Source organism: Saimiri boliviensis, chromosome 2, assembly GCF_048565385.1.
Source record: "Saimiri boliviensis isolate mSaiBol1 chromosome 2, mSaiBol1.pri, whole genome shotgun sequence".
Classification (NCBI taxonomy): domain Eukaryota; kingdom Metazoa; phylum Chordata; class Mammalia; order Primates; family Cebidae; genus Saimiri; species Saimiri boliviensis.
In genome coordinates this window covers 217,029,856-217,054,058 of record NC_133450.1, presented here as the reverse complement: position 1 = coordinate 217,054,058, position 24,203 = coordinate 217,029,856, and the positions used below count along the sequence as shown (strand labels likewise).

Below are 24,203 nucleotides of genomic sequence, written 5' to 3'. Positions count from 1 at the left end.
GTCTCCATGTTCAGCACAGCGTGTGCAGTGTGTTCATAACAGGGCACTCGTGCATGCTGGCTGAGCTAAGCTAACCTGGCCATTTTGCAGGAGTTTTGCATCATTTGAAATTGGCCTCATTTGTGGCCATCTTTAAACTTCCTAGAACGAGGGCACTCTGTACTTCCTTGTATCTCCTCCTGGTCCTGGCTGGTCCCTGTGAGGCTGTGGAAGCAGGATCATACCGTATGACATAGTGCCCATGATAGCCGTCCCACATGTGCCTAGCATCTAGCAGTGGTTATGTCCTGTCCAGATGTTGGAGGTGGGAATGTGGCTCTTCCGCTGGCCTCAGACCCTGGTTTCAGCCTCTGCTTCTGACAGGACTGGATTTCTGTCATCGCTTACTCTCCTTATCCTGAGAAATTCTAGTGTTGCTGCTTTGTTGTGACCCACGGAACAGACTCACTTCATTTCTGTTTTCAGGTGATAGCCCTTTCAGTGGCTCCAGGAATTTATTGTCAGAGTTATCACTGGCCGCGTGTTTTTTTGGAGAGAGAAATCTGATGAGGATCTTATTAGTATCTAAGGCAACCTGGTTTTCATTTTGAGGATGGCTGAGCATATTTCTCACTTTCTTGAAACCCAGGCTTTCTTGTTTTTTTCCTCTGATTACGTTTGATTCAGTGCAGCCTTGGAAATATATATTTGTATACACATATGCTGTGAACATTGATTTCTTCTCCTTGTGGAAAGCAATATGTTCTCGTCTCTTTTGGTTCTTTTCCCTCTGGAAGCTTAGGTATTTTTCCTTCCATTCACTGTCACAGATTCCAGCAAAACCACTTGCCCGCCACCGATTTTCCTAATGGTGGGATAGGAAGACAGGCTTTGGTGGTGCCAGGCCCTCGCTTGGCATGCCTCCCCGACTCTCCTGCTTATACTCAGCCATGTGTCTTTGAGCGCATCAGCCAGTCTTTCTGAGAGTCCCAGTTTCCTCATCGGTACCAGCAGTTGAGAATTCAGTAAATGACGTGTTTGGCTGAGACCCGGGGGTGCGGCGGTTCTCTCATACCCTTGCTCTTGCTTCTACCCTCGGAGTTCCTCACCATACTGTTTGTGAAATTTCTGCGTCGGGGTCATTTTTCTCATTTTATTCCTTGGACAGAGGGATTATTCTCATGCTTTCGTGGGGCACTGTGTGGCTTAGAGAGTGACCCGCTGTCCAGCGCTGTCCTCATTCTGGGCGACCCTTTTCCAGCCCATTGTGGCTGTGCAGCTGCTGACATCTCTTCTTGGCCGTGAGTTCTGACAGGTATCACTCAGTGACCTGGGACAGACGTGGTTGACAGTTCCGTGAACACCGCTTCCCATTTCCACTTCAAACCTCTAAAATCAGTCGCTGGCTCACTCCCAGCCCTAGGCATGGTCAGCACCAGCTGCTGAATTCAGCTCTGCTCTGCTGAATTCCTAGGTGTTCACAGGCAGGCATGTTCACCCAGACAGCTCAGGCCAAACCCCAGACTCAGACACCTTTGCTCTTGTCACACAACCCAGTCTGGGGAAAAAAACCCACAACTTTTCTACTGTAAAATGTGTGGCTACATATGGGATATGTCAAGTCTGTGACTCAGTACAGGGAGCAGACTGCTTTTACGGGACTATTTCAAACACTTTTTTGAGCTCTTTCAATTGTATTCAGCCATCAACCATTAATGAGTCGTCCGCCCGCATCTGTGGCATAGTCAGAGCCTTAGCCTGTCAGCAGGCCCCTAACAACACATCGTGTTCAGACCTCTTCCTCTCAGGCGCTTGTCTTTGAATGGTCGCCAGTTGGGACTGGTGCAGTTTTCGAATTACCCCATTTGGTTGGGGTCTCTCTCATGATTTCAGAGTCTTTGAGATTGGCAGAGCCATGCATGTGTTTGAAGTGAACGTTTCGTTTTTTTCCGTTTGTTGACCTACATGCCAAGCACCAGGCTCGTTTCCTGGGACACAAAGATGGAGAAGGTGTAGGGCGGACCCCTGACGTTCAGAATTTTCATCCTCTCTCTTTAGAGTCCAAACTCTCATCACACCCAGACTTTTATCTGTTCTGTTCTAGATCATCAGAGCAATGGAATTTTTTTTGCTGTTTCAAATCAAAGTGATAAAAGATAATGAAGATTTTCCAAGCTGCATTTGGATTGCCTTAATTCTTTTAAAAAATTATTTTGTGGCCGGGCATGGCGGCTCACGCCTGTAATCCAAGCACGTTGGAGGCCAAGGTGGGCAGATCACCTGAGGTTGGGAGTTCAAGACTAGCCTGACCAACATGGTGAAACCCCGTCTTGAAAAAAAAAAAATTATTTTGCTTGACAAATAAAAATTATATGTTTATCACATACAAATGATGTTTTGAAATATGTGTACATTGTGGAATGACTAAGTCAAGCTAATATAGTAACATATGCATTATCTCAGATGTTTTTTGCGGTGAGAACACTTAAATCTTTCTTAGCTGGTTTTCAAGCATACAACACATTGTTATTAACTATAACTACTGCTTTGTACAATAGATTTCTTGAACTTAATCCTTCTAACTGAGATTTTGTATCCTTTGGCCAGCATCTCCCCCCAGCCCTCCCATGCGTCAATTCTTAAGGAGTTAAATCCTTAGTAGTTAATGAAGGAGCAAATGGTTGTGAACTAATGGAACGGAATGTAGATTGAGCAACACACAGGGAAGTGGATGGAAGTCAGCAGGGTTCAGCTGTGATGCTGTCCACATTCTTATTTCCCCCAACAGAGGCAGGAGAGCCACACCCCTTCCTCCTGGCATGGAGGTGGCACAGAAGGCAAGGGGCACTTGTGTGCTGCCCTGAAAACCCTTAGAGCTGGGGGAACTGAGTATTTCTTTGTTTTCTGCCCCCTATGCCAGCCCCTCAGCTACATAAACAATATATTTGCCAGCAAATAACCAATTTTATTTCTTTTTAAAGTCTTTTAAAAATTGTAGTTACAAATCAGTTATGTCAAATGACTTGCCATATATGTGAATTTTCACATTCCAAAGCTGTGTCTAAAACAGTCTGCTAGGTTTTCAGTCAAGTGCATGTTTAATATTTTGCCTGCCTCCAGTGTAAGTAAAGCAGTGTTCAAATGCATAGCCGAACAGTCAAAGGAAGAGAGTTTATTTAAAGAGTATTAATTTGATGCTGAACTGTCCAGGGTGCCCATTGGCTGGCACAGCTACATTTTTCTCTCATGACATCCCTCATCTAAAAATCACTTAAGTGAGAAGAGAAATTCGATTGTAGCTGTAGACAAGAATAATGTGGAAAAAGTTTCTTGGCAGTACTATTTGGGACCTGCACTGTAGCGGATGCCGAGGTAATCTATCAGTTTGTGAGTGTCTACAAAATGCAACTCTCTAGGTAACAGGTTTAAAGTAAAGATTTAATACAGTCTCCATCTCCTATGATGTTGCAGTGACAGTTTAAAACTCATTCTCTAAATCTCAGCAGACTTTATAGCTAGCAGTGGGCCAATATAAAGTTTAATAGCATTACAACACATAAATCATCTTTTAAAGATGCTACTAGTAGCTCCAATATTAAATGCAGACAATCGCCCGTGTTATAAATAATTTATCAAACACCATTTCAGATTAGCCTTCCATGCTGAGTTATTTATTTTAGCCTTTTCTGTACGATTCCTAAGGCACTTTTTGAAAGATCCATTACTGGTCAGTTTAATGAACTTGGGGGTCTGTTTTGTCCCCTCAAGCACTCGGGTACAGCTGTGGTGACCATTACGTGGCCGACGTGGACCTCTTTGTGCCTTTTACAAGTGCTGCCCATTTGTCATGTAGCGGTAAATGGAGCTGCACATTGGAGTCCAGGGACACATTGTGCGATGCAGTGATGGAGACAAACAGATAGCTCTATAAAGTGCTGCTTGTCACAGCTGACTTGTAGTACAGTACATCACTCTTATTGTAATCTCATTTAAGAAGCAGGGGTGGCTCGGGGGACTGATATTCCCAGTTAGTTTGGTCTTTGTAGCCGTAAAGCAGGAAGTGTTCCTTTTATATTCTCTGAACTTTTAGGGAGTGTGCTTTTTGCTTGGATTAATTATTACAGGAACTTCTCTGTGGCACTGTGTGAAGATTTGTCAGCAGGTTTGTTTGGACCTCCTTCTCCTGGCCTGGGGTTTGGTATAGGCAGTCACTGCTTAGAGATAAGTTGTGTTTTTAGGAGCCCTCTGGCTTGCTTTATTAAATAATTTACCATTTATTAAGCAATAGCTGTGTGCCAGAAACTATAGCAGGTGCTTTCTCTGCCTTTATTTCTAACCTTTTAGCAATCCTGTGAGGTAGGATTTATTATCATTATATTTCAGAGCAGGAAAGCAAACTTAGAGAGGTGTAGTGACTTGTCCAGGGTTGCAGAGCAGTAAGTAGTAGACTGGGGATTCAGACCCATTTTGTCTGCCTCCACGTCTGCAAGATGATCTTGAATCTGGGTTCTCCAAGTCGTGTTTTATCATCAGGGTCATGGTGATCTTTTGGCTTAGCGTCTGAAAGCAAAAGGAAGCTGCTGTTGGCCTGGAGGGCCATTTTTCTGGTAAAGAAGATAAATCCTACTGGCGCATCTGCACACTGAGTTTCCCTTGTGACCCGCAGTGTAAATGCGTAGTTAGCCGGCTGGGGGAGGATGCTTCCTTTGCCGTGGGAGAGAGCATCGCACCTGGGCCTGATCACCTGGGGTCATGGGCTCTGCAGGGCCGTTGTCAAGGCCCCTGTGTAGTCACTGTTCCCAGGCAGATGCTGCCCAGGACCTTCCGGAAAAGGGAAGTGCAATTTCCCTATGAAGAATGAATCCGAAGGGAAGAGGCAGTGCTTCTTGCGCTTCCTGTGGGCCAGAGACAGATAAAAATGTGGTGTTTTCCTCACCTCTTGCCTTTAGTTTGTGGTTTTTCTTGATGGTTTTCTTAAATATTTGGTAGCACATGTTAAAGACAAAAGTTGTTTAATTGTGAAATTCCACTATAAAGAAAACACAGTATGAATATGCCCAGTAGCATATTTGCATATGTGTCTAGAATTCTGTGTATGGAAATACTGTAGTCAGAGACAGTATTCAACATGGAAGCAGTTGCTGGAACATAGTAGGTCCCTATAGATACTTGTTAAAGACATTAACTGTGTAAGTAGTGGGTAGACAGTAGAACCTTTGGTCATTTCCATCCTCTTTGCATTTTGAGGGTTTGGGGTGTTAAGGGAGGGATATGTTAAATAAAACCTCAGATCTTAATATGGATCTGACGTTGCATTGTAGAAATAATGCCCAACTTGATTGAGAACGAAGAAGGCCCTTGAAGTGGTAGTCTTGGGTATTTTGGGAAACACTGCCCTCCAACCCCCAATGGGAGTGACCATCAGAGGAGCTGCTGGTTGGCCCAAAGAGAAACTGGCAAACACCATCCTCCTAAATCTGCTCAGGTCTTAAGGCTCTTTGATGATGGGGAGCGAGTGACACGGCCTTGAGTCAGGGACTAGCTGAGGAACCCTCGGCCCAAGGAAGGTCACTTGCGAGCTGGTGTGGTGCTGTGGCCTTCTGGCTCTGGGGCCTGGGGGCTTGTCGTCCTATTTTTTGTTCACCAGCTGTTTGACCTTGTGTAAGTCATTGACTCTCAGCCAGAGTTTCTGATGATACCAACATCAAAAGATGGGTGGGGGCAGGGATACACATCATGACGATCAGCAAAGTGCCCAGCTCAGTGCTTGGCACATAAGAGTGCCGACAGATGCTGATTGATTGATTTAGTGGGCATATAGGTGCTCCATAAATGGAAGTTTCATTCCATCTCCTGACGTCTTCAGCCATATGCATATGAGACACGGATGGGATTGGAGGGGGGAAAGTGAGGGACTTGAGATTGTCTTCCTTTAGGAATGATCTTCCTTAGAATTGGTGGGGAGGAAAGGAATTTAAAAGATGTATTTCCCTAATTTTAAAAAGCCTTTATTTATACTTAAATAACAGCATACATGATAATTTTATGAGTAAATGAAACTATATAATTTTAAAATTTGCATATTTTAAAGTTTTATCAGTTACTTACAGACTGTTTGCAAAGTAGAGGGAGGATCACTCGTAATCTTACATAGCACTGTCAGCAGTCTGGTATCCTGTGCCCAGTCGAATCGATTGACATTAGCTATGCATATCTTGTATCATTTGCGTATTTCTGCTTCCCCAAGTCTTCACCCTTCCCCATCTACCCAGATCATTTGGAAAATGTAAATGTGCAGTCCTAAGTGCTGCCTGCAGGATTGTGATGTCCGCCAGGGACTGTTGGCTGGTTCTAGACCCCAGCAGCAGTGATGAGATAAAAACAAAGCAGGGGAAATAGTCAAGTGGTAGAGAGGAGAAGCGGGGAGCAGAAGTGGTAGGCCAGGAACAGGGGGACCAGTATGGTGCTCCCAGCACGTGCCCCTGTGCACACACACCTAAGGCCATTTAATAAAGGAAGCAGTTTGGAATGAGGTTGCAATTTGCTGAATTAGTGGTTGGCTTTTGCTGTCTAGATAGCAGCTGCCACCAGCTCCTCATCTAAGAGGCTTTCTTTGCTACCACCTTCACATGTTTCTGGAAGCCTTCTGGCCACATAGACTGTTGAGAATTCCAGGAGAGAATTCCTAATTAGCAGATCCTCTTTGAATGTATTCTTACAGGTCTGCATATGTACAAATTGGCCTCATTGGCCCCACATAGGTGTCGCACAGGAGTGAAAAAGCCTGGGGAATAAATACCAAAGGAACCCCTAGCTGCTGGTTTGCTGAGGAGCCCACTTCCAGCAGAACCTTCTCTGTCCTTCTCTGAGTCTGTAGAGGGCGCTTATGTCACTGGAATACTAGTCTGTTGTGGGGCAGGCAGAGAGGAGCAGGAGTCCCGAGTGGGTTCAGATCTTCTCAAAACTTGAGGTTAGCGGATCTGCCCTTTGAGGGTCTTGGGCGGAATTGGGCCTGGAGTCTGGGTTTCTTCAAGCTTAGATGAGCGCTCTAGTGCACCTTGCATGTTTGTGTACTGTCATGCCCTCGTGGACTGGGAGGGAGCCGTAGCACAGGTTAGATTCCCTGTTTTCAGGGAGCCTGTGTCATTTTTGTCCTCATTGTGTATAGAGCTTGAAGTTGGTGTTCCCCGGGTCTGGTGCCATTGCCTTCGCTGCCTGCCTTCTGTTTCACTACTGTTTCCTGAGTGCCTCGTGTGCCGCCTGCCCGTCAGCCCTCCCTGAAGCTCTGCTTACCAGCATGTTCCCAGCTCCTCCTCACGTGCTCTTAGCCAGCCTCACCCTGCATTGCACTTGCTTGGGTCAGATGCCCCCCTGGACTCTGACCCCTTAGAGGGCAGGGATTTCGGGGCCTCATCCACCTCTGCAGCCCTAGCTCCTAGTATAGGACCTAGCATGTGATCGGTCTTCTTGGATAAGAAAGGGATGAATCCATCTGTTCACCAGTAACTGTTGGGGGTGGGGATTTGTGCTTAAAGGCAGAGAAAAGGAGAAAGTGATTCAAAGTAATGAATTCTTTCAGTAGACTTGTAGGCCCCTTAGGAGAGACAAATTCTTTTGGGCAAGAGGTCCCGCCCTTGGCCTGCCAGCATTTCCCCAGAACTCCTGTTGTGTTTTGGTGTTAGCCCCCCGCCGCCCCCGCCCCGCCGCCCCATAATGCTGACTTTCCCCATTGTGTTGCCAGGAAGTAACTTCCAGCTGTTGTTGGATGTTCTTGATCAGGGCTTAGTAAACTGCAGTCCACTGCCTGTTGCTAATGTGTTACTGGATCACAGTTGTACCCCTTTGTTGATGTATTTGTGTGTGGCTGTTTTGTGCTAGCATGGCAGAGTTGAGTGGGTGTGGTCGAGACTGTATGTCCACAAAGCCTAAAATATTTACTCCCTGGCCCTTTACAAGATCATTGTTACTAGCCCTCCGGGTCTGCTGTGTGGTGACTGTGCGATGTGGTGGAGAGGCAGTGCGTGCATAAAGAGTTTTAAGACCTGGGCCGGGAACTTTGGGCACGTCATCTTTGAGATCTTTTCCTCATCTGTGAAATGGGCATTAAAAGCAACACTTACCTCTCAGGAGGTCTCGCCCGCTGCTAGTGGAAGCGCGTTGTGGATGTCAGAACAGGCCCTGGTTCAGCCATGGACATCATTGCTGGCGTTCTGTTTCTCAGGAGGAGGAAGCCAAGAAGCTGGTGAGCGAAGCCATTGCCGCCGGCATCTTCAATGACCTGGGCTCGGGAAGCAACATTGATCTCTGTGTCATCAGCAAGAGCAAGCTGGATTTTCTCCGCCCATACACAGTGCCCAACAAGAAGGGGACCAGGTAAGTGAAGGAGACAAAGTTCTCTCTGGGTCCCCTGGCTTCATGGCCACCCTTGGTATCTCCATGGCATCTGGATGGAGTTTTCTTGGTTCTTCCCACGTTAAGTACATCCAGTGTTCCCAAATCAGCCTCCCGCAGAGAACTTTGGCTCATTACTTGCTTTATGACAGTGGGGTGCTGTCAGGTATAGGACAGTGATTTAATTTGATGGGAAGGGTGGAGGGTGGCCCAGGAAAGAGCCCTAGGCTGGGAAGTGGGGCGGAGAGGTTTGGATCATCTACTGTCCTTTCTCAAGTGTCTTAACAATCCCCTGAATTCTGTGAGAAGGTCCATTTTTCACGGCAGCCTCAGCACGTTCCCCCAGAGTGCGCCGAGATTCTTAACTGGGCGTAAGTCAGCAGTGCTAACAGACTCCCAGAGGTGGCCGTGGGAGCTAATGCGTGTCTGCTCTGCTACGGGGAGTTGCGCCATTTAGCCTGTGCTACATGCTGAGTGGGCCCCTCGGCTCAGTGGTGCAGCCCAGACTCACTGGCGGGAGAGGTTCTAGTCAATCTGCTGAACAGAACTGGAAGTTTTCCAAACCTGGTGGCTGTCATGTGTCAGAGGAGCAGCTCATTTGCAGTCTCATGACCGTCCAGCTGCTTGACCGTCCTGTAGCTCCTGCCTCTTCTGGGAGCCCAAGCAGCTGAGGATGGGCTCCCTGAGCGCTGCTTCCGGCTGCAGCCATCTAAGTGCAGCACAGGGTATTTATAAACTACTGCTCCCACCCAGCCCCACGGCTAGCCCAGAGGATAGTGAGCGTCACCTTCTGCAGGCTTGCTTTCATCTCCCACTGCACACTCAGCTCCAAATCAGGAGTAATTCACAAGGAAAGAACGGAACATCAGAACCAGCAGGTATTCACTGTGGTCTGCATTCAACCCTGCGGAAGCTCAGTGGGCTCTTGCTGGAGTGGGGCGGCACGGCGCCAGAGAGCTCTGGCACTGGGGTTGGGGAATGTTGGTGGCTGGCGTGGTGGCTTCCAGCAAATCAGTCTCCCTGTCTTTGAAATGGAGCTAAACCAGATGACCTCTGATGAGCCCACAAAGTCCCTCGGGCCTTTAGGAGGAAGGGACACTACCTTTCAGGCCCAGAGCTGTGTTGGGGGACTGGGCTTTGTCGAGCTCTGAGTAGGTGGGAGCCAAGTACTCCACATAGCCTGCTTCCCTGGTTGCTTGTGAGACGCTGCATGATGTGTGCAAGGCCATGGTGAAGCGGTGATGGGTAGGGATTGGTTACACCATTCAGGCTGGACAGGGTCCTGGGTGAGGACTCTGAAAGCCACATTTGGGCCATTGAGAAAGGGGTATTTGTGGTTGCCTAGGGAATCTGTGCTCAGTGCAGGGGTCCTCATCTAAAGAGAGTGCAGCAACGGCGCATCCTGCTTTCTCGGGCGGGGGCTGCCCTGCTGTAGAGAGACTCCAAACACCCCAGAACAGAAACAAAACCACCCCAAGGCTGCTTGTGAAGTCAGCGAGGTGACCCAGAAGGTGCTGGGTGTGTGGTGGGTGTGCAGCAACCTGCACGGAGCCTGCTCCCCATTGGTGTCCTGGGGTCAAAGGCAGCAAGTGTCCAAGCTCCCTGGAATCTCCCTGTTGTCCTCTCTGCCAGTGACTGAAGATGGGGGCACTGCCTGAGTTAGGGAGTCCTTGCCAGGGTGACGCCAGGGTGCATGGCAGGGCCAGAGGTCTGAGTAAGCGTCCTGTGCTTTCCGCCAGTGTGGGCCTTGCCTGGCAAGTCCCTGCGGCCTCCTCTGCTCACAGCCCTCCACCGTTCAGTCTTGCAGTCCACTGGCGCTTAAGGTGGAAGCTCTGCCTGCATGTGGCCAAAATTGGGCACTGTCACCACAGTGGTGAAGCAGGCTCATGTGTCCAAGCCTCCCATAGACACTGAGGGTTGGTTCAAATGAGTCAGGCACACAGAGGCCACATGGGACTTTGGCTCCAAGATGGCATGCTGCCACCACATTCCAGCATGTAAGGAACGAGACATCTTGAAACTAATGGGTTGGGGACACATTGTTAAAAGGTACTTTTGCTTAGATCCTTTAAGAGAGTAGGGGTTAGGGGAGGCTTGGCAGAATTAAGGCAGGCCACTCTGGACTGACCATGCTCCTGACCCGGATGTAGAACTGTGGGAGTTGCCCTCCTTGTTTTACTTCCTGCTCCCTCTTTTAGCTCATGTGCTCAGGGAAGAGGATGGGTGTTCCTGGAGCACAAGGTCATGGCACAGCCAGCAGTCTTCTGGTAGTTCCTGCCAGTTTGACAGAAATATTATCCCAGCTGGGAATAGACCAGAGCAACAGTTGGGGGTGTGCTGCCATTTGACAGTATCCTAATTCCTGACCCAGTGTGAGAATTCACAGCCCAAATATGTTTTTTCTAGACTGCCTGGTGCTCAAAGAAACCTCTGCCAGATTCCCTCCAAGGAAGGTGTTAGGTGTCTCCTAGTGGGAATCCACTGTGTCCCTGAAGGGGGCAGTTAACTTTTCTTGAGGCTTGAGAGTGGTCTGAAATGACAAGCTTAGAGACTGGCTGCATGTATTTCTGTACTGTTTGTGCTTCCAGCTGTTGGTACAGTGTCTAAGGTAGCAGTAAGCCATCCTAGTTGCTGCACATGAGAAGAGCAGCCATGCCCTCCTCTTGTGTAATGATGGAATTTGCTTCCTGCTATCACTGAAGGGTACTGTGGGGAGGATGAAGATTGATGTCAAGGGATCAAGTGCTTCCCAGCACCTGCCAGGGATGCTGTGGTGGGGGAGAGTCACGTGTCCACCAGGGGCCAGGGGCTGTGCTCTCTAATGCACACTAGGTGCCTCCAGGCACCCTTATTTTGTAGCACTTGAGAGCTGAGGAACTGGAATCCCCCAAGATCACAGAGCTGGGATCGGGACAGCCAGGACTGGAGTCCAGCCTGCTCACTGCCTCACCTGAGTATCTGTTTTCACTGTCTCCTGCCCTCTGGCACTTTGAGGGGAATCCTAACTCTCTGCTTTTGTTTTTCTCTCACTAGGTTTGGGCGGTACAGGTGTGAGAAAGGGACCACTGCAATCCTCACGGAAAAAGTCACTACTCTGGAAATTGAGGTGCTGGAAGAAACAGTCCAAACGATGGACACTTCTTGAATGGCATCTGGGTGGCCAGCTGTGGTTCTGGAAGATGGCGGGCATTGGAGGCCCCATAAGACGTTCAGGTTTGCTGAATGAAACTCAATAAAAAATGAAAACCAAATTGGGCAGCTGAGGTCTGGGCACTGTGTGGTATTTTAGGGGGCAGTTGGGGGGCTGCTAAGGCTGCTCATTCTCCTTGAGCACTAGCCTAGGCTCAGGAGAGTGTAGGAGCCATGCGCCCCTCCTGGGGACAGACAGGTTCCAGCTCCTGTCAGAAGTCAGAGTGGACTCCCTTCAGGCTTCTGGTGAACATCGATACCCCCCGCCCTTTTGCTGGCTGTCTTTGTTCGTGGTGGCCCCGGGTTTGTTTGAAATGGGGTGGTAAGTGCAGCACAGCCTTCGACCTCAGCAGCCAAGTAGGAAAGAAATGGCAAAGACGAACCTCTGAGTTTGAGTTCTTAAGCCCAGCTCAGTTCTGAGTACCAAGAGAAGCTGGTCTAGAGCTGTGTGAAGCTGGGTGGACCCCACTTTGGCTGGTTTCACAGAAATGAATGTTTTGGGATTACTGTTTTGTAGTAAGTAGGACGTGATCATTTCACACACACTCAGGCCTGGAGAGCGGTTGAGATCGTGCACTTTCGGAGGGTCTGATTGGGCAGGTTGTTCTCACGGTGTGGAAAGTGGGTGGCGTGCAGAGAGTAGGATCATTGCGTGCTGGGGTTGGCAGTGTCAGGGAGGCACGGTGGGGCTTAGAGAACTGGAAGCACGATACTGGCACCAAGTGTGTATGGAATCAGAAAACCCTTCAGTGTAAGCACTAGGCAGGAGATAGGGACCTGATTCTGCCTTGGAGAGAACATTCCAGGGTGAATCTGCTCTCAGGCCAGCTCCTGTGTTAGAGGTGCCAGGAGCAGGCTGGGGAGAACAGTGGAATTACTGAGGGCAGAAACTTGGCTGATAAGTATCAAAATTATTTGGGGAACCTAAATCCTGGGATTAGTGAATGTCTGGGGCCTAGGAAGTTGTGGTTTTCAAGGTTCCTCAAGAAATCGTGCTGCGGACACTTTGAAGTTTTGGATCAACTGGTTTAAGAGCAAAATCGCCAAAGCCGTTTTAAAATCACTCATGAATTATAAGTAACTCCCAGTCACCCTGTTTTATTTCAACGATGGAGAGCAAGTACAGAGGAAAGGCTGCGTGTAGAGAGACGGTCGGACCGACAGTGTTACAGCAGAGCTGAGTCTGCGTGCGGAAACAGCCGCCTGGCTCCGGTGTTTCCTCCAGGAGAGGCCGGCTCAGCAAATGCCTGCAGGCAGCAGGTGTCAGGAGTCACCTGCACGATGCCAGCACTGCTCTTGTCTGGAGGGCCAGACTGTCATCAGGTCAGTGACAACAGCTCAGACCACTGGAAGGTTAGCTTTGCATACAAAAACAAAATTCAAATGATTTCCTTCAGAGCTCGAGTTTTCTTAGGTTCACATTTATAGATTAGTCTTCACAGTTATTCCTGTTTGGGAACAAGAAATAAGGAGCACATCTCTGGTTTCCTACACATGATGCAGGTGGACTTGAATTCTCGATTCTGTGGTCCGTGGACTTCAGGTTGTGAGGGGTGAGTGGCTGCCGTTTTTGGATCTTCTACTTTGTGCTAGCTAACGTGCATATTTTCTTTCAAATTCTGTCAGCAACCCCGAAGGTAGATAGATAGATACTGTTAATCTCACTGTACAGACAGGACACTGAGGCTCAGAATGGCCAAGAAACTTGCCCAAGCCTAGTCACACTAGGAAGTTGCAGAACCAGAATTTGTCAAGGACAGCCCTTAGGTTTTCTTTATCCATGCTTCCTTCCCGTGGAGGAAAATGCATAACACTGATCACGAAATGAAATGCTGGGCCAGCATTCAAGGAGGTGACAAAGTGCCTGGTACATAGCAGGTGTCCAGGAGTAGATGGCCCAGCCTGGCTGCCAGGAAGATGCTCTTGCTCCTCGATGCCATTTGCCATGTGACGCTCCGGCCAGATGCAGGGCTCTTCGCATCGTCACTCACCAGGTCATAAAACGTAGATAAAAATAACAGAATCTCCACTCCACGGAAAAAAAATGATTTCCACTTTATCCCTTTACAACAGAGTAAATTAAGCACACAGCCTGATTGTTTGAAAAGATACTAAGAACTAAACTGAACTTGGTACTAACCATTTTCAAAGGCTCACTACACAAATCACACGGTCTCCTGCAAGTCTCCTGTTAGCATCAACCTTGACATGTCACTGGAGGAATTATCCGAAAGATTCACAGTACAGTCCAGATCCAGGGCTGCCGTGGCTCACCGAGGTGAGCCACTGCCCTTGTTAACCCAGCTGGGATTGTCCACAACAGAATAAAGAAAGGACTTTGGAATTTGACCATCAGTGATGTGTGGCCAGCGCGCCTCCCTCAGCTGCTCTGCCTTCAGCATCTGCTGTAAGGCTGGGCAGCCTTTTGGGGAACCTGCTGAACCCTGTGGTCTTAGCTGTTCTAGGCTACCAGGTGGCCACTTGAAGAGAAGACAACTCAGGTAAGGCAAAGTGGTAAGGCACAGTGCATCCACGCTCAGGTGCTGGACATCCAGACGTGCATCTGCTTGGCCACCTGGTGCACGTATCCGATGTCAGGTCTCTGGTCGGGGTCAGGGTAGATGCACATGCTGACCAGTTCTCGTAACTGCAGGGGAGAGAAAGGTGGGTTATTCTCAAGAAAGCAGCCTTACCGAGGCTCCACGCTCCACAATCTGTCTGCATGAGGTACTTGATTCTCAGAGCAACTAGACAATCCCGCTGTTCCCCGCAGAGCTGAAGAACAGTGTTTAGTGGGGACAGGTAAGGGGCATGCGGCCGCGCGGCTCCCAAGGGCTAGCCAGGACTCCTCCTGGGCCTGTCTAGCTCCAGAGGCTGCACTTTGAGACCCTAAGACCATTGGGCAAATTGTGTGTGTGTGTTTAGTCTGTGTGTGGTCTGTGTGTGTGTGTGTCTCTCTCTCTCTCTGCTGTCAGTCACGCAGATGCCCAAACCAGAGGACAGAACTCAAGGAAAGGGCTTTATTGATCATAATAAATGCATTAACATGCAGCAGGGCTGCAGCCTGCCCACCCCCGGCCCCTTTATTGTGCTCATGAAAGACGAAGCTTTTAATTATACAGACACTGAAGGCTGCTCCCGCCCCGAGGTGGGGGAGGGGCACCTTGTGCCTCTCATCGGCTCAGTTCTTATGATAGCCAGAGTGCCAATTATTTTAATGGTAATTAAAATAATGACCTTAAAATGCCTACCTCTTCTTAACTTGCATCACGGGCTCACCACCATTGGTTTTCATTTAAATACCTGCTGCTGGAGGGGTGGCCAGTCCCACAAACTGGCGGCCAGCAGGAAGCCAGGAGGTCCTGAACCAGAGGGGGCTCTGGTGGTCTCAGAGTCCACGCTCAGTGTCTGGGGAGGGCCCAAGGGACATTCTGCAGGCCCAGGGGCTAGTGCCGTGCAGCCTCCTTAGGCTGAGGGGTGGGGCCTGGGCTTCCTGTAGACAGGCTCCTGAGGTGATGGGGCATTTTCTCTGGGCTGCAGAGCTTTAGGCCATCCCCTCCAACCTGTATGCATGCCTTACAGCGGAGAAGCCCGGGTGACAGCGGGGCCTGCAGCCTGCTGGGCCGCCCCTGGACTCTGAGGTGGCCTGTGGACCAGAGAGCTGTTTTCTGAACCTTACACTATTCGGGGGAAGGTACCTGTGGTTGGCCTCTGACAGATTAAAATCCCAGAAAACCAGATTCAGGTGAAGAGTCTGTGACCTGCAGTAACTGCTGAACTAGACGTGCAGTTGGCAGTAAGTGCGGGTTTGAAATTCTCAGAATTCAAGAGAAACAATAAACATATGTTATTTTCATTTCTAAGCAGCAGTGTAACTAAAAATGGGGTGTGCCCAGGGGCTCCTGAGTACCACCACTCACCCCCAAGCACGGGCCCAGAAATGCCACATAGGCCTGGTGAGAGCTGGTACTGTGGGGAGCAGGGGCTCGTGGCCAGGAAAGGGCTGACTTGGAACAGGGGGCTTCAGTGTTCATGAAGCAGAGAGGACAGTTCCTGTTTACAGATTGAAAACCAAAGCACAGGGCTGTGATCTGCTCCAGTTGCACGGCTTCAAGCTTCTGAATTGTACACAAGTCCAAATTCAGAAGATGAGAAAGGAAAAAGCAAATGGCAACTCTTTGTGAAGAGATGGAACTTGTTTTTTCCTCCCAATGGGGAGCATAAATACTTCCTCCAAAGGTGCAGGTTGGAACTGTGAAGCCAGGAGAGGAAGGGCCTTGTGCAGCGTGCCAGACACTCATGCTCTAGCCCTGGGGTCCACGACGCCATCGAGCGCAGGTTCCCCACGAGGAGCCTCCTGCCTGGACACGGGCGGAGCACATGGGACCTGTCCTGTGCAGCTTGGCCAGGGCAAGGATGTTCCTTCCAGAGCCTCACCTCGGCTAGTTAATGGGCCACCAAAGAGACATGCCATCAAGTAGCAGGAGGGTTCTGGCTGGGCATCTGGGTTCCGATCCTGCTTCACCATCTTTAAATCGCCCATGTCTGTTTTCTTATTGGTAAATGGGTCAGGGGAAGATTCAACTCAGGAAGTCTGAACATGAGCTATTATCGTGAGGTGATGGCCTGTGCTCCTATGGGGTGGGCCCAGGGAGGCCCCAGACCCACCCACTAGCACTGACCTTGAACAGAAATAAGGGTCACATGACATTTAGTGAGCACTGATTGAGCCAGGCCCTGTCCACTGGCCACTTTCAGTGGTGGTGGCAATGTGAGCCTGGTGCCTTACCCTAATCCTTAGGCTTATCCTGTGTGGAAGGTTTATTATTGTCCCCATTGTATAGATGAAGAAACTTGAGACTCAGGAAGGTTAGGTGACTCACCTAGGAACAGTGCAGGCAGCGTGTGAACGCGTGCCTATACTTTTGACCCTACTATGCCAGGAAACCTGTCTTCCTCTCGATTATTCACCAAAAATGTTTAGTCCTATCTTCAAGGTGTTGGAGCCGAGGAAGAAGATATTCGCACGTTCCTAGTAACTGGCACAGCCCCACGCCAGACCCATCAGAGCCTGGGTCCATGGCCCCTGTAGCCAGTGTAAAATGTTGACAGTAGAAGCCCAGGCTGTGGCTTAAGTCTGTTACTATAAGGAGGAAACTGACCAGTCTCCCTGCGGTGGTCTCCTGCCATGGGCGCCGTGGTGACCATCAGCAGTATGGGGATGCCAGGCCTGCTAGCTACATCCTGCTCCTGCATCAGTTCCATGTCTGGTGCCACACAAAGCCCGTCCTGGGGACCTGGCAGCAGTGGGCCTCCTGGAGCACCAAGCTGGGAGTCGAAGAGGTGGAGATGTGCCAAGGGCCACATCCCACTGGTTCCTGCCTGGGGGTCCTATACTGGAGCCGCGTGGTGAAACCCCTTCTTCAGTGCAATCACCTACTTTCCCCTCGCCAAGTCCCTTTTCCAGAAAGTGCCCTTTCTGTACCATGTAAAGTAAGCCTGACCTCAGCCGCGATGCTTTGGAGTAGCCTTCATGAGCCTCGGTGGCCGCCAGAGCTGAAGAGGCCTCTGGCTCCTGCAGACTCACCTTCTCGGAGTAATGCTCCCCGGGGAGGGGTGGGTAGTCACACTGCTCGATCTTCTGGCACAGGGAGAAGAGATTCATCTTATCTCCGTAGAAGGGGCTCTGGAGGGCTGCCATCTGCAAGGGAGGAAGACAACGAAGATGAGCTTTAGGCCTTGCGGCTCACAAGGACTGGAGAGGCGGCTGCTCTCTGGTCCCAACCACAAGGAGTCCAGCAGGACTTCTCCCCTGAATCGCTGATCACACGGGGGTTCAACAGAGGAGCAGGTGCAGCACCACCAGCCTGCTTCTCTCACTGGATTAAGAGGGCACGGGGGTTTCGGTGACAAAACTTTAAAGGCAATGAAGGGGCAGCTGGATGCTGCACGCTGATCCCTGTCTTGCTCCCATCTCAGCCTGAGGGACCCAGGCTTCAAGTGGCAGGTTTCTGAGTGCAGTCTTATTTCCATAAAAAGCGCTTTCAAAGATGCCCGTGGGGAGGTGTGTCTGTGCACTGTAAGTTCAGGGCGCGTTCCTCACCTATGGACTGACGGGAGGGTGGGTTGAGAAGGGTGCAGCACTTCACTGTGTTGGTTCTTGCCAGCTCCTCGCAGAGCTGCCGCCTGTGGAAGTCAGCGGCCCAACCCAGGGCAGGGCGAGTAGAGGGCTCGGGGGAGGGAGGCGGCGGCCTGCCCCCATGGGGCTCGGGGCGCAGCAGCTTGTTTCAGGGAAACTTCAGGGTGGGAGGGAAGCGCCCGGCTCCACAGCCAGCCACAGCTCTGCACTCGCTGTGTGCCTGGACTTCGTTTCCTCATCTGTAAAATGTCCCCACCTGCAGGCCTGTGGCCAGGCTTGTGCTGGCACATGGAGGAGGCACCACCAGCGGGGCTGTGACCACCCAAGCTGTGGCTGGAGGATTGTGGTGGATTTTCCCGGACAGTCACTGTGCAGAGGAGAAGGGCCAGTTCGCGTGTTGGTCCCATGAATGTAGGCCCGAGTTTTTCATGTGTCTGATCGGGGAGAGGAATCGGCAGCCTTCAACTTCAGATCAAGCCCGTTTGATCTGCGTTTTGTAAACCTTGCTGCTTGGAACTCCAAAGGCCCCAGAATACCGCGGGAAACATTTAGCCCCCGAGCTGGCATCTCCTTCAGATCATGTCTCTGCTATTCCCAGCACTTTCCCCCCGTCACTTCAGAAAAGGCTTTTGAATGGGGTCAGCACTGAGCTATGCCAGAGGACCCCTCTTGGCCTTCCCCAGAACAGGCCGCCTCCGTCGGCCCCAGCCTCTCCCCCTCCGCTGCCGGCCACAGGCCTTCCACCCTCATCAGGGCGACAGGCTGTGAAGGAACCTCTGGGCTGCGGGGATTAGAACGATTACCCTGGCTGGCGAGATCCCCTTTGTACCAGTGACCACCCAGCCTCTGGTCAAAACGGAGAGGAATCGCTGTCTGTGGCCTCGTTAGAACTGCCAGAGCCACGGCTCTCAGCGCTGCTCCTCAGATGCCACTCTTCTTTCTGGTGTTATCAGGGTGACACACAGCTGAGGAAAAGGGGGCAGGTGGGCCCCAGCTCCCCACTGGGAGGGCTCAGAAAAGCTGGTGTGTGATCCGAGCTGTCAGAGGGCCAAGGGTGATCTGACTCCTGCCTGTCGGGGCCTCAGACACCCATCTCATCACCCAGTCTCTCTCGAGCATGTCCCGGACTGAAGGGTGACCAGAGGCCAGGAGGTCTGCAGCCCTGCACCTCCACCAGGGAGGGGTGTCCAGGCCACTCTGCCGTCTGAGCACGATTTCAATGCAGCATCCTGGCCAAGGGGCCGCCATCTTCCCCTTGAGTCTGCTGTCTTGCTGGGTCTCAGTCCCCAGTGGGGCCCCTCAAGGCTGCTGCAACGAGGCCCCCCATGAGGATCCTGGGACTGGCGCTGAATGAGCCAACTCCAGCTCCATGCTTGGAGCTGAGCTCCCACATAGATAAATCAATCCTGCAGAGCAGGCAGCCTGCTGGGCACCTCCATGGGCATCCGGGTAATGAAAACAGCCTGGCCTTCCAATACACCAAGCACGGGCATCTCTGCTCCCAGCTCCCACTGGGGGCTCCCCACCGCCTGCCTGTGAGTCTTCTGATTTACTCTCATGTTCGGGCCAGCGCTCTCATTCCATCCTCTTCAAGACACTCCGCTGGGGCCCCACCTGTGGGCCAGCTGCAGGGCTTTGTGGCTCTCACCAGCTGGGGTCAGCGTCAGCAACTCAGGTGCCGCAGGCGGTCCTCGCTAATAGCTGGATGCCCAGGTCTGGGAGGGGGCACAGGAGACTCAATGATGGGCCCCAAACAAATCCAGCCCCAAATTTTTGGGACCTGTAAATGACGCCTTATAGGGCAAAGAGGATTTTGTAGGTGTGATGAAATTTTGGCTCCTGAGATGTGATTATCCAGGTGGGCCCCCAGCGTAGCCACAAGAGCCCTCGTGAGACGGAGCCTGAGAGAGGAGGCACAGAAGAGGGGAAGGAGCCAGGCTGATGCACACCAGAGGCTGTGGTGAGGCGAAGAGGGGGCCGAGGACCACGGTGGCTTCTTCATTTTCCATGGAAACGCAAGGAAACAGATTTGCCCCCAGAACCTCCAGAAGGGCCTGCCCGCTGATACCTTGGCTCAGCCCAGCAAGACTGATTTTGACTTCTGGCCTCCAGAATCCAAGAGATCTAAGAGAGTAAACTTATGTTGCTTGAAGCCATCAGCATGGTGCCATCTGTCACTGCAGCCACAGGGGACGGGCACAGGGGCTTCTGAGTCTTCTGGCACCACGCTGGGGCTTGGGGAAGGGCAGGTTTTCTCCCGCTGTGTTTGTCACCGGGGCATGTACCCTGTGTGGGATCCTCAGCCGTAGTTCGGAGACGGTGTGGGGGCTTCGTCACAGCTCTTCAGGCTGGTGCCCCTGGAAGACACCACAGGCTATGGGGTGGGAGGCTCCGGGCGTGACTGCGGAAGGCCTCTTGCCAATTACACAGTCCTGGGCTCAGATGGAGCTCCCCTCCCTGTCTGCTGGTAAAACGCTGCTTTGCCTTCCCCTTTCGTGGCTGCAGGAATGGGAAAGGGGTCACCTGGCACAGAGCCTCTGCCCTGTCACCCGCGGAGGAGCCAGCCATGGGTAGCCACACCAGCCTGCTGCTGTGGGAGGCTAGGGCTGCTTGGGTTAGATTAGCGCCCGCCGTCCCTGAGGGCACCAAACTGCTGTGTTTCATTCACTTCGTGCCGCTGATTGGTGCCCCCAGGCTTCGATCTGTCCCCCTGCCCCCACACCCCTTCGAGCAGTACCCGCCTACCTGGCTGCAAGCTGCACAGCCCCACTCACTCCAACAATTGAGTCAGCTCTGCAGAACCCGAGCCTCAATGCCGGGGAGCCAGGAAGGTGGGGCTGCCTTGTGAGATTCATTTAGGTGCCCAGAAATGAGGACTCAGAGGAGGACTGCCTGACCCAGAGTCCGGTGAGGCCTGGCACAGGCTGCGCTGCGTCTGCCTCTGCAGAGCTGAGACAAAGGCTCGAGCAGGGAATGGGGCTGGGAACCGCAGGGCTGGCTCTCAAGTGGAGGGCCTGGCAGAGGCAGAGGGAGCCAGCTGCCCGCCTCCAGGCCCCAGCCCTGCCCCAGCCCCAGGGGAGGTGGGCACAGCTCAGTCAGCCTGGCCAGCCTGTGTGTGTTTGTGTGTGGAGAACCCCGTGGTTCATGGCGGACAGGAAGCAGCTGACAAGAATCCAAAGCAGAATGTTAAACGAAAATCCATCTGGCCCAGGGTCGCGACGCATGAGGAGAGGAGGACGAAGCCAGCGGGAAGCCAAAGTGCAGCTCCAGGACTGAGGCTGAGCTGCACTTTGGCTTCCCGCTGGCCAAAGCAAAAAGGGAAATGTGACAAGCTGCAGGAGTCTCGTGCCAGGGGCAGGCAGAAGTGCCCATGCTAGCCTGCAGCTGGTGGACAGGCCCAAGGGCCTTCTCGGACTCGGGTGCCTCACCCCCAGGGCCTCGTTCACTCCTCACTATGGCAGGGCAGGCTGGGATCTCATTCTCTACATGGGACATCTGGAGCCCACTGGGGTGGAGTTGACTTGCCAGGATCCTTCCGTAGAGGAGCCATGGAGCTGGGATTTGGATGGAAGTGAGTTGTTGCAAGTGAGTTGCCTACACACAGATACATGCTCTAATTCAAAACTGTGTTCCCTGACTGTCCACTATGCTGAGGGCATTTGCCCGGGCCTTGGGAGACCCGTAACAGCTGTCTCTGCCCCTCAGGATCTGACAACGGGTGGACCATGCCCACTTCCAGGTGGGTCTGCATCCCCTCCTCAGACCCTAGGGCAGGTAGGGGCAGGCCTGTGACCTTGGAGTTCTGAGCCCAGGGAGAGCCGGGTTAGCAGGCAACATGGGCGTGGCTCTATTGCTGGCCTCAAGTGACCTTGGTGGCCAGAGTGGTCACTGGCATAAGCGCCTGGACTTAGAGGAGTCCCAGAGAGACTTGAACTCATGACTCCTAGGTGACAAACCCCAAGGCACAGTGGCTTTCCTCACCAGGGGCTCTGCCCATCTGGACTTAATGTTTTCTCTGTAAAATAAAAGGCACGCACCCTCCCAGGGCTCCTCGGAATGTGCAGGTACACAGGGCCTCCAGGCCAGCAGGTTTCTTCCCTGTCGCCTCTCAGAAGAGTTTGGCCTTTCACTTCTTTTCTCCTGTGGCTAAAGACACTTCCCTCCAAATTCCCTCCTGCATCCACTGCCCTCCCCCAAGCCCACCCACACACCCTGCTCAACACTCCCAACTCCCAACCCACCCAGGAGCCGGGCTGTGGAGAGACAGGGAGGCAGGGAGGACACATGGCTCATCCCCCTTCCACCTGCAGAGCACTCTCCCATCCATGGCAGACACTCTCCATGGCTGCTCCAGCTAGGTGCTCTTTCAAAGAGCTCCTCCTGCAACCGATGCCCTGTGGAGTCCTGGAGAGAGCATTCGGCCTGCTTCCCGGCTCTGTCAGGGCCGGACTCACCCACAGACCCTCAAGAGGATGCTCTGGGTCACCCACATCTGCTGAGCACCAGAAGGGGGTCCTAAGCACTAGTTCCACAAGGACCACACCTCCGGCCAGTCTGTTAAAATGAAATATGTGTTCTTACAATAAATAGCAGGTCACTGGCTTATAAAGAAAGATGCTGCCAGCCTGGCTAATGTGGGGAAACCCTGTCTCTACCAAAAAATACAAAAAGTAGCCAGGTAGGGTGGTGGGTGCCTATAGTCCCAGCTACTTGGGAGGCTGAGGCAGAAGAATTGCTTGAACCTGGGAGGCGGAGGTTGCAGTCAGCTGAGATCACGCTACTGCACTCCAGCCTGGGTGACACAGTAAGACTGTCTCAAAAAAAAAAAAAAAAAAAAAAGATGCTGTGAAGTGTAGACCCTGCAAACAGATCAGGGTTTTGATGTCATAGTCCCAGTCTGTAATGTGGGGAGGGGAAATCTCATCACCAAAAGACCCTGGCCACAGACCCTGGCCATGTGAGCTGTCACGGGCCCCACGTGGTCCAGCGACCGCAGTGTATCCCTCAAGTCCATGTGCGAGGGCTGTGAGGTCAGGCCTCAGACTCGAATGGTCCACGAGCAGGCCAGTCATCAGGCTCTGTGGACAACTGCCTAGCACTGGAGGCAGGCCCTGGACACACTGTTCCGAGCATCACTGCCGTGGACTGTCACTGGCCACAGCAGCTCAGACAGGTTCTTTCAGTGCGTGGGTTCCAGGCCCGACCCCCCGTCTGCTTAAGTCAGCTCCAAGGAAAGCAGAAAAATAATCAGGGCTGGGCTTGGTATCTCACAGCTTGGGGCAGGGGTTTCCAGAGCCCTTTCCTGTCTGTCATTTATCAGGACTATGACAGTGCGAGACAGGTGTCCTGATCTCATTTACAGATGCAGACGGGCTGAGCCAGGCAGAGGAACGTCTGGAGCTGCCCAGCCTTTGGTGGTCTAGGGGCAAGGGGGAGCTTGTGTGGCTGCCAACCTGGACATGGAGGGCTCAGGCGTCCCTCCTGCGGAGGCTGCAAGAGCTTAATGGCCATGCTCCCCACACCCCTCGTCACCTGGGGCCCCAGTGTGGTAGGACAAAATGGGTGGGGGCTTCCACTTATTTGTACTGTCTCATGTCTGGGCACCAAGATTCAGAAATGTTCCTGTTCCTTTGTCCAGGCAGGACAGCAGGTCTGGAAGTGGCCCCCTCCTAGCTCCACCTCCCGGCTCAGGGGAGAGGTGTGGTCTTTGGGGAAACCCACATTGCTGGGCCCGGACGGGTGGCCACCTGTCAGTGGAGAGCGATTCAGGGGCCTGAGGCAGGTCTGAGTCCTCTCCTGACCCTGGTGCACGGGTCCTGATCCATAATAAACAATGAACACAATTGCCAGTGTGTTATGTGGTTTCCCGGGTGACCCGGACAGGGGCAGCTGAGGATCAGATGCCTGGCCTGTGCTCCCTCTGTCTCCCTTCCTGGACCCCGCCCACTGCTGTCCACCCACTAATAGCCTCCACCAGCCTGGCCCTGCAAACCAGGCCCCACATGGGGCTGGGGAGGGTGAAGGACAGGGCCCTGGTGGTACCGATGCCTCAGGTGGATGTGACAGTCCCGCGTTCCGACCCTGAGCTGGTAAAGTGAGCCCTGCACCCTAACTGTTCCCCCTCCCCACCCCCAGCAACGCATGTCCCACCAAATGCTGCTGAGCCATGGGCAGAGACTCACCTCATACAGTAGACAGCCCAGGGACCAGATGTCAGACTTGAAGTTGTAGCCATTCTCATGGATCCTCTCTGGCGACATGTAGTAGGGTGTCCCCACTGCAATACAGCAAGGGGGGCTGCTTACACTCTGTGCAGGGCAGGGGCAGGGCACAGAGGTGAGGCTGGAGGGAGGGCACGCAAGTTGTGGAGAGACTGAGCCTCGGTCTCTGAGCAGCCCCGCTGCCTCTCAGGGCCTGTGCCTTCCTCTGTCAGATGAGCAGCTGGATCAGACTGCAGGTTCCCATGCTAGCCGGGCACTACACACCTGGGGCGGTGGGGGCTTGA

The 24,203-nt window shown here is 52.2% G+C and overlaps 2 protein-coding genes across 6 annotated transcripts in view; one reads left to right on the top strand and one right to left on the bottom strand.

The window, feature by feature from the left end:
• Nucleotides 1-11,633, top strand: part of PSMB7 (proteasome 20S subunit beta 7) — a 62,745-nt gene extending 51,112 nt beyond the window's left edge. Inside the window, exons 7-8 of the mRNA XM_003940643.4 lie at nucleotides 8,201-8,352; nucleotides 11,404-11,633. Of these exons, the coding sequence (XP_003940692.3) occupies nucleotides 8,201-8,352; nucleotides 11,404-11,515 (264 nt within the window). The 3' untranslated portion in view covers nucleotides 11,516-11,633. The remainder of the gene's footprint in view (nucleotides 1-8,200; nucleotides 8,353-11,403) is intronic.
• Nucleotides 11,634-12,630: 997 nt separating this feature from the next.
• Nucleotides 12,631-24,203, bottom strand: part of NEK6 (NIMA related kinase 6) — a 93,874-nt gene continuing 82,301 nt past the window's right edge. For all 5 annotated transcript variants that reach the window (XM_039474697.2, XM_010351376.3, XM_010351377.3 and 2 more), the window contains exons 8-10: nucleotides 23,881-23,975; nucleotides 17,147-17,260; nucleotides 12,631-14,206 (exon numbers count right to left, since the gene is read on the bottom strand). In XM_039474697.2, coding sequence (XP_039330631.1) covers nucleotides 14,096-14,206; nucleotides 17,147-17,260; nucleotides 23,881-23,975 — 320 coding nt within the window. In that variant the 3' untranslated portion in view covers nucleotides 12,631-14,095. The remainder of the gene's footprint in view (nucleotides 14,207-17,146; nucleotides 17,261-23,880; nucleotides 23,976-24,203) is intronic.